At 37.5% G+C, this 10,067-nt stretch overlaps 1 protein-coding gene across 1 annotated transcript in view; it reads left to right on the top strand.

The window, feature by feature from the left end:
- KCNH8 (potassium voltage-gated channel subfamily H member 8) overlaps nucleotides 1-10,067 on the top strand; it is a 653,292-nt gene that overhangs the window by 328,004 nt on the left and 315,221 nt on the right. Inside the window, exon 5 of the mRNA XM_007936572.2 lies at nucleotides 1,949-2,189. Coding sequence (XP_007934763.1) covers nucleotides 1,949-2,189 — 241 coding nt within the window. The remainder of the gene's footprint in view (nucleotides 1-1,948; nucleotides 2,190-10,067) is intronic.

The following is a 10,067-nucleotide window of genomic DNA, read 5'->3' as shown; positions in this document are numbered from 1 at the left end:
GTAGTGATACTGCCTCAGAAACCCAAGGAGGGGTTGCTATGAGTCGGGTTTGACTCGACGGCACATAACAACAACAACAACAACATATATATACATATATATACATATATATATATATGGATATATGGATGTGTATATATGATGGCAGGAAGGAGCTCTGGTGGCATGTTGCCTAAGGCACTTGACTGCTAACCAGAAGACTGGCAGCTCAAACCCACCAGCCACTCCTCAGAATGAAGTTTGGGCAATCTACTTCCGTAGTGATACCACCTTGGAAACCCAAGGAAGGGTCGCTATGAGTCAGACTCAACTCGATGGCACTGAGTTTGGTTTTTTATATATGAAGGCATTGTGTGGTATTATAATTGGAAATGCTTACCAACCTTGAGAAAATTAATACTTAAGGATGCTAACTCCCTCTTCTCTTAGGCACCAGCCTGAGCTTTGATGAGATGCCCAATAAAAGTATTCCATTTTCCTCTTCTCATTTCTGTGCCAAAGTCCACCTTTGGTTGACACTTGCTCCTAGAAACCTGGGAATGAGGTGAAGGTGGCAGGTCAAGTATCAGGGAATTGAATGGAAATGAGAAGCAGTGGCAGATGGGCATCAAAAGACCATCTGGTAGTGAAGCGAGCAGTACTGCTCTACCACAAAATACTGGCATTGTGGGGTGCCTGTGTGGGCTGAGGAAGAATAGTAATGCGAAGCAGAGACGTGTGTTGGGAATGTCTACCAAAGACAGATGACAGGTAGAAGATGAATTAATATTAACGTAGCAGAAATATGTGGTTAATGACAGTTGCCACTAAAGAATTAAGTGTTTCCTGATTGTTCTGAACCTTTCTTGAATCTCAGGTCCTTCAGGGCTCCCTTGCCCCAATAGCTAAGGCAAGAAAACACCAGTGTGAACTGCATATAACAAGTACCTGAGAACTTTTAACTTTTCATTAAATTAACTTAATTTTCAAATTTAAATTCCCATTACCTATCTTGTATTTCTCAGTAATTGAGGTCAAAGCAAGGTCTGTAGGTATCTAGTCACAGGCTTGTCAAATCTCCACAGCTGGTATGGTTGGCCTCCCTTTGTCCTGTAGCAATGAGAGTTGTTCATCATTTCGAATTGCTTTCAAAGTGTAGTGCTTTTGCAGTTATCAAAATTCCAGCTATTCTTCTGTATTCAATCAGTTGCACAGGGAACATTGCCATTCTCCTCCCATACCTTCAATAATTACCCTGAAGTAACTGTCTCTCACCTTGCCATCTTAACAAGGTCTGGGCAATGTTAGAATGAATCCCTGTCAATAGGGGTTCCCAACATGAAATTTCACCATGCCAAACCACGCCAAAACAAAAAAACAAACAAACAAACAAACAAAAAAACCCATGCAGTTAGTACTACCTAGTTGTATTTTGAAATGAGTGTGTAAACAGCTGCTCATAATAGTATGTTGGTCATATATCTGTATGCTTTCTAGAGAAAATGGTCTTTCACTATCATCAGAAGACTCTCAAGTCAAATAGATTCTTTAGAAAATGATTGTCATTTAAGAACTATAGGTATATAGGATGTCCCTACAACAATGGGAATATAAATGTATCTTTGTATTTATAATGTATGCAGGATTATACTTGCAGCTGTGAATGTTGTTAAGTGGCATTTTAGGTGATGGTCTTTTTGTTTTTAAAAGAAAAAATCCATATTACTCATTTAATACTCATGACTAAACTGTGCCTATTTGTGTTACTAATAGCAAAGGCTTCTGCTCAATTTAGTATATGCATCTCACTTTTTACATCACCCACTTTAAAAAATCATCTGTAAGATGTATTGACATTGCATCCATGAATGTTCTTCTACATACAAATATATGTTTAAGGCTGCACAATCTCTCTCTCTCTCTCTAATGTTGTGTTTCTCCCTTCTCTCCTTTTTGTCTTTATTCACAGAATGTTTTCGTAGACAAACCAGCATTCCCGGAGTATAAAGTCTCTGATGCAAAAAAGTCCAAATTCATACTTTTGCATTTTAGCACTTTTAAAGCTGGCTGGGACTGGCTTATTTTGTTGGCAACGTTTTATGTTGCCGTGACTGTACCTTACAACGTTTGCTTTATTGGCAACGATGACTTGTCCACGACTCGGAGCACAACAGTCAGTGACATTGCAGTGGAGATTCTTTTTATTATAGGTAAGAACCAGAGGCTACTTTCATAGAAGATTTGCATATGGGAAGTAAGTGTGGCCCAGATTTTTCTAACATGAATTTGAACTAAGAGCCATTTGCATGGGTATGACTCAAGCTCTGATGCAAATCTTGGAGAAGCACATATTTGGATTTCTGAAAATTTCCTGTTTCAGCTTTTCCACTGTTCCTTAGTCACACAAATCTGAAGTAAGCCTCTACGTTTCTATTCTTAAACAATCAAAAGTGGGTTAAAAAGACTTCTGGGCTGTTGTGTTTGTACTATCACATCTTTCATGATTAACAACGTAGGGTCAGAGTTGGGCCTTGACAAAAACCCACGATTGGTGCTCTAATTAGCGGTCCAGTCCCAGGTATGGTTCACCATGCCATTCAGTCACTGATGGTGGTTGCTATAAGTGGCCTGGTTGCAAAAGCAATGAGTTGCATGAGCTATCCAGTCAATCAGTAGAAACAGTAAGTATCTGATTTTAAATAGAGTTCTCAAGTGATCTTTGCTGAGAGTTTATGTCTCTAAAACATTGGAAACTTCAGCTGAAGTTGTTTCACTCTTATGAGTCTTTTCCCATTTACCTCCTTCATAAATCTTGCTCTTCTTGGGACCATGACTTGCTCTTGGTTGCTCATTCTAGAATTCCAGGTCTTTTTTAATGCTGAGATTAACACTCTGTTGAGTTTGTAACCATTATTATCAGCAACATGATACCTGCTGCTTTTCCTGGTCATGATGATATAGGACAACATCATTATTGTACGGATGAGATAATATTTGGAAAGTATTTCAAGCATGAAGATAGACAAAAGAGTAAGAAATGGATCTTAAAAATTCAAAGAACATGAAATAAATATGCAAACCAGATCGAAGCTATGTTTCAGTGGTAGTGGTACATTTTGTCAGTAAAGCTGTGAAAGTTTGGGGGCAAGAGTGGGCTTCCTAACACAATGTCAGCATATGTTTGCTGTGCAGGTGACTGTGTGTTTTGGGTGTGGATTTTACATTACAATTAAAGTTGAATCTACTGGACATACCCCTCAGAACCTTTTCAGGACCCCCACCCCCACCCCAAAAGTGGTGATTGCAGTATGTTTTAGCCACTAGATGGCAATGCTGTCTACTAAGGTATGTTCATCAGGCTGTAAGCTCTAGGAAATTTATTTTAACCAAAGCTATGTTTTATTTGAAAGGTATACCCATAAAAGATATATATCAAATCATTATTAATGACAAATAACAATATTCCAGTTTTGAGCCTGAATTTGATATGAAAATCCTAGGCAAATGGCTTTGCCCAAGTCAATTCATTATGGTTTTATATCCTTTTATTTTGTTAATCTTTGACTCTTTCCCCCCTTGTTGTTATTATGTGTCATCCAGTCGGACCCAGCTCATAGAGACCCCTCCTTGGGTTTCCAAGGCAGTATCACTACGGAAGTAGATTGCCCAACCTTTCTTCCAAGGAATGGCTGGTGGGTTTGAACTACCAGCCTTCTGGTTAGCAGTCAAGTGCCTTAGGCACTATGCCACCAGAGCTTCTTCTTTTCTCTGGTAGCATAGTGGCTAAAGCACTTGACTGCTAACCAGAAGGCTGGTGGTTCAAACCCACCAGCCACTCCTCGGAAGGAAGGTTGGGCAATCCTACTTCCGTAGTGATACTGCCTCGGAAACCTAAGGAGCCGCTATGAGTTGGGGTCGACTCCACGGCACATAACAACAACAACAACAACAACCCATGAAATATACACACACAAATGAGTATACTGAAAAGACTCCCTGTGATCATGGCCAAAGTTCTCAAGAATTTGGACAGTCATTCAACATGTCCAAACCTGAGTTTTCTTCTCTGTCCTGTTTCAGAGAGTTTTGTGAGATAATAAATGTAAGTACTATCTACTTAGCAAATATTTTCATCTTGTTATTATTATTACTGTTACTGCTATTATTTAACAGATCTGCCAAAGGAACCAAGATTATATTTTGAGGCTCTTTTCCTCTCTTCCTCAGCCATAGATGTTTGACTTTCTAAGGCTTACAAACAGTTAAGCACTCAGCTGATAAGCAACAAGTTTTGTTGTTGTTATTTGCTGTTGAGTCAGATCCGACTCATAGCAACCTCTCCTTGGGTTTCCGAGGCAGTATCACTATGGAAGTAGATTGCCCAACCTTCCTTCCGAGGAGTGGTTGGTGGGTTTGAGCTACCAGCCTTCTGGTTAGCAGTCAGGTGCCTTAGGGTGCTTAGAATCTACCCAGTGGCTCTGTGGGAGAAATGCCTGGCAATCTGCTTCCATAAAAGTTACAACCAAGAACACGCTATGGGACAGTTCTACTCATGGGGTCACTATGAGTCAGAATCAATTCATTGGCACCTAACTTGTTAACAACAACAACAAGGGCTTGGAAGTCACTTTTGATGCTATATACTCATTGACAGATAATGAAGTATTCATGCTCATGAGTGCAGATACTGCTGAGAGAGGTATTTTGTCAGGGTGTTTTGTTTTGTTTTTAAGCTACTTTCCTCTACTAAACCAGTGGAGACTCTGGCTTGCTCCCTTGAAGTTGCCCTAGGTGTTCTTTCCTACTGTCATTCCTCCTGGGCTCTGGGCAGCAAAATAGTTCTCCCAGCAGGCAATCCCCATCCCTAACTGCATGAAAAAGATGATAAAGGAACAGAAACCCGCTCTTGGGTTTATGCCATTTAGCTGCTACAAAGAATACTTTAGAATTTGAAATTTTGGCTGCTAACAGTTTTAGTGTGACTCACACCTGGAGTCCCTATTGACTGACATGTTTGTTTAAGCAGTAAAAGCTTCCTTGTTCTTTCTTACTGCCATCTTCCTGCTTCCTTTTCTCTTTTTGCTTTCAATGAACTTAACGTGCATTTTTAACTTAATGTTTGGGGAGATAGTTTAAACGAACATTTCTTCAAGTGTGTTTCCCAGAACCTTTATTCAATGAAATATTTCCCAGCAGTGCCTAAAAACAATCACTGAGAAATAAGTCAAAACATGAGGAATAAAAGACTATATTGCTCACAATACTGTATTTCTAAAATTCTAAGGAGGTGCCTGTACCATTTAATATTTGTTAAATTGATATGTGTGGGGAAAATCCGTATGTACATTTAATATGCTGTTTATTTTCAAATTTCTAAAATAGTGATATCAAATTTACATTTTAATATTCAGTGGAATCAGAACTGTTAAAAATAGGTAAAAAATACTTTATTTGAACTATTTTATAAAAATGTAAGGCAATATAATTATTTTCTATTGTTGTTGTTTGCCATCGAGTTGGACCCGACTCATAGCGACCCCTCCTTGGGTTTCCGAGGCAGTATCACTATGGAAGTAGATTGATCAAACTTCCTTCCAAGGAGTGGCTGGTGGGTTTGAACCGCCAGCCTTCTGGTTAGCAGTCAAGTGCCTTAGGCACTATGCTACCAGAGCTCCTGATTATTTTCTAGCTGAGGAAAAATTAAATATTTCAAAAAAAGAGGATGCATAGTCATATGAAAGTTGGAAGATAGTATATCTTTTTTGGAGATTTACAATGCACTTCAGTCAGCATTATGACTTCCCTGAAAAATCCCACAATAATGAAATTTGTTTTATTTTGATTAATCTAGCATCTCTCAAATTAAATTTTCACCTCAGAACTTATTTCTTCTCAGAACACTTAATAATTCTCTTTTGGAAAGAATGATAAAAAATATTCTTCCCTAGATAGATCAACCTTAAAGAAAATGTCTGAGTTAATCATGTTAGTCAAAGCTTCAATAGGAATAGTGGGCTGGAATTTCTCCCACCTATTCTTTTATTCTTAAATTCTTTTGTAAGCCACATGAATTCTTTAGAATCAGTAGTTTGGCTATAATTTACCTTTACTTGAAAGCCATCATGCCTAACTTACTTGCTAGTTCAAAGCTATATGGAAACTTAAAATGGAAAGTGACTATAAATAAATATTTATCCACACCTAGGCAATTGACAATAATGGTGTGAACCATCAAGGATTAAAAAGAAAATCTTCAAAGTTCTACAGAGAAATAATAAAAATTTAAATATAAAAATAATTAAAAATTAATAATTAAAAATAACTGCTATGTAGAGATAATAATTATTCTGAAATCATATTTCTCAGCAGCAACAATAGAGGACAGAAGGCAACAAATAATTTTTAAGTGTTGAGAGAAAAATATCTGGCTTAGTAGAGTTCCTTTTCTCCCTCTCTGTCTCCTTCTTCTCTTCTTTCCTTTCTTTCCACTCCTTTCTTTACCTTCCTCATTTTCTTCCTTTTCCTTTCTTTCTCCAAGTTCCTAGCCTTCAGATAGGTGGAAAGAATGAAGACATTTTCAGAAAAGCACTGAGTTTACCACTCATAGATACTCACTGAAAGAACTACTAAAATATGTTGCTTAGCAGGAAGAGAAGTTATCCAAAAAGGAAAAAGTAGATCTAACATAAAAATTAATAGAATGAAAATTGATAAATTCTGTTGGCAAATTTGATTAGCTATTGAATGAGAAAATAATACAAGTACTCCTCAATTCACAATGTGTCTTTTTTTTTTTTCTGTACATCTTATTTTTAGTAATAGGTGCTATATACAATGTTGCAGCATGTAATTTGCTGTCCAAAACACTGTCATATAGCAGGCTATGACAATAGTAATAAAAACTAAGATAATAATAATAAAACTAGGTATTTGACTTATGTCAGAAGTGACTTACAAAGAAGTAGCCAGAATGGAATCCAGTTGTAAGTTGAGGTCTACCTGTATTGTTTTGTGGACTCAAGGAAGAAAGCAAGTTATAACAGATATTGCTAAACATGTTGATGAATTTAATTAACTCTTGGCTGAAAATATTAATGTTTTTAAAATAAGCAGAAACCAAAATTCTAAACAATGATCTAATGGCATTGGTAGTGGGTAAATAAAGGCAACACATCATATTTTGATATGTTTAGGATAACAGTAGAAAGATTGCATCCTAGGGAATATTGTTAGGAAAATTTATAATTAGTTGTGTATATTAAAATTTTAGAATAATTATATTTAAAAAATCAATGATTCCCAAGCAAGCAGAAATTATTAAATATTATCAATCCAAAAAATAAAATAAAATAAAAAGAAGGAGGAAAATAAATTTAAGAGTTAGAAAATGAAAAACAAGATGATATTAGAAACTCAAGGTACATGAGTATTTCCTAAGACTGCCATAACAAAACACAGGTTTCCTTTGCTATCGGACACAATTTCCTATGGAAATATTTAAAATGACATAAAGCAAAGAATTGCTGTTAATTTATATGGGAAAAAATTTTGAGTATTCCCAGACCCTAAAAAAACCTACCACACAAAATCACACAAAATAGCACATAATACCACATAGAGTGTTCACAGACACAGTTCAAAACTATGTTGGCTTGAGGCTGAGATGCTGAGGACAATTCCTGGGGAAGGAGTTTGGCAACATCATTCTTGCTGCTCTGGGTGCACTTTACTTTTTTAATGCAAAACAAACACTGAAGGCTAGTTTTTTTCATAAAAGCAAAAATCCTATGGAGATTTCTTTCAGTTAGGAAAAACAGGTACTAATGTAGCTCTTTCATAACAGCAGAGGATACCTGTATCTCAAAGTGAGTTCTTTAAAGAACAGACATTTATTTTCTCACAGTTCTAGAAACTGAAAGTCCAAATCAGGGCCTTAGCCATGTTGATTCACTGTGTGACTACCAGCAGTCCCAGGCATTCTACAGCTGCCTACAGATGCATCTGTGTGGTCTACCTCTGTGTGTGGGGGTCAATTCTGCTGTTTCTGAGACATCACTCAGAAGGGATTGGATTTAGGACCCACCCTGTGCTGGAGCTCTGGTGTTGTAGAGCCTAAGGCATTTCACTGCTAACCAGAAGGCTGGTGCTTTAAACCCACCAGCCAATCCTGGCAAGGAAGATTGGGCAACCTACTTCTGTAGAGATACTGCCTTGGAAACCCTAGGAGGGGTTGCTGTGAGTCAAATCAACTTGATGGCAGTGTTGTTGGTTTTGGTTTTTATGCTGGTATAATCTCAGTTGTTGTTGTTGTTATGTGCCGTCAAGTTGGACCCGACTCATAGCAACCCCTCCTTGGGCTTCCGAGGTGGTATCACTATGGAAGTAGATTGCTCCATCTTCCTTAAGTTCCTATTTCCATAAAGGGTCATATTTACAAGTGTCTTGGTTTTCTAGTGCTGCTATAACAGAAATACCACAAATGGATGGCTTTAACAAACAGAAATTTATTCTCTTACAGTTTAAGAGGCTAGAAGTCCAAATTCAGAGGGCCAGCTCTAGGGGCTGGGTGAATTCCCCTCAACCTTGGGCTTCATCTCTACTTCTTATTCCAGGCCCCCTGGAGCTAGAGGCATCTCCTAACTCAGGCAGCTGCTGGTTGCTAAGGCGGATGAATTCAAGGTTGACAGGTAGAATGGCACAATGTCAACATCAGTAGGCAACACAGTAGGCCACTGATTTAAGTCCAGGAACTGGAGACAAAGACTCAGCCAAATGCAGGATCCAAAATATGCCAACAAGCTAGAGACCTTTCTCAAAACTTCTCCACATATGCAGCAAGCAGTCCACAACCAAAGGCAACTAATTAGCTGCTCACAGACAATTCCACCTGGAGTTGATTACACTACATCCACTCCCATCATAGGGAATAACTACATACAGCTGCCAAGCTACTCAAAGTCACAGCCTGGCCAAGTTGACACACGACTTTAACTACCACAACAATATAAGGGTTAGGACTTCAAAACAACTTTTGAGAGGGGCATAATTCAGTCCATAACAGTAAGTAATCTCAAAATGTAAACATATTTAATATATATTATTCACTTAATGAGAGATGTTGAAGTGCATTTAAAAAATTCTGAATATGCTACTTACAGAAATATGTGTAATACAAAGCCACTCAGAAAATGGAAACTGTCAGAGTAGGAAAAAAAAGATGTATTATGTAAATACCAATCAAAAGAAAATGTATGAAGTGATATCAATAGCAGGGGATATAAAATTTAAGGCAAATTATATGCATTACATATAAATATGACATTTCATATAAATAAAAGGAGCAAACTAGTAAGAAGTTGTAACCATTATGAACATGTATATATCTACCAATCTAGCCTGAAAATACATATTAAGAGAATATGACAGAATTACACTGAATTGTTTCAAAAATCAAAACAAAATGGACCATTTAACAAATATTAGAAATTGATGTTAAAAATAAAAATTTTAAAACATGAGATCTATGCATGAACTCCTAAGCTTTATTTTATAGTTTATAACTGGGGGAAATCTGACCTGAAAGTCACACAGGGTTCCAAAACATGTGGTATAGGCAGAAAGGCTTGTATAACATCACACAATTCTGATTGGTTGGCTTAAGTTTCCGTTTCCAGGAGAGTCAACTGATTACCTTGGATTTTGGTCCTTGGTAAGCTAAGCATTTACATGAAAGGGAAACTTAGGTTTCAGTTTGATACTTTAGGGCTCAGCACAGGTCACTCCATTTTGGGCCTGATTTAGTCAGATTATTAATGATAAAGCAACAGAGCAATAATTAGACTACAGAAGATGTTAGTAACCCAGTGGACAAAAGTGACAACACTTTCATTTGCAGGGTTTCTCAAAGTGGGCACCACTGATACTTGGGAACAGATAATTCTTTCTTGAGGGAAGCTGCCCTGTGTATTGTAGGATATTTAACAGCATCCTTGGTTTCTACCTACTGGATGCCAACAGCACTGCCTGCCCAGCCATAACAGAAATGTAGAAATGTACCAGACATTGCTGTGTGTGTGTATGTATGTATG

This window comes from Orycteropus afer, unplaced genomic scaffold (assembly GCF_000298275.1).
Source record: "Orycteropus afer afer isolate SDZICR_OR568_19922 unplaced genomic scaffold, OryAfe1.0 scaffold00003, whole genome shotgun sequence".
Classification (NCBI taxonomy): domain Eukaryota; kingdom Metazoa; phylum Chordata; class Mammalia; order Tubulidentata; family Orycteropodidae; genus Orycteropus; species Orycteropus afer.
The sequence above is the reverse complement of the archived record's forward strand: the minus strand, read 5'-3'. Positions and strand labels throughout refer to the sequence as shown.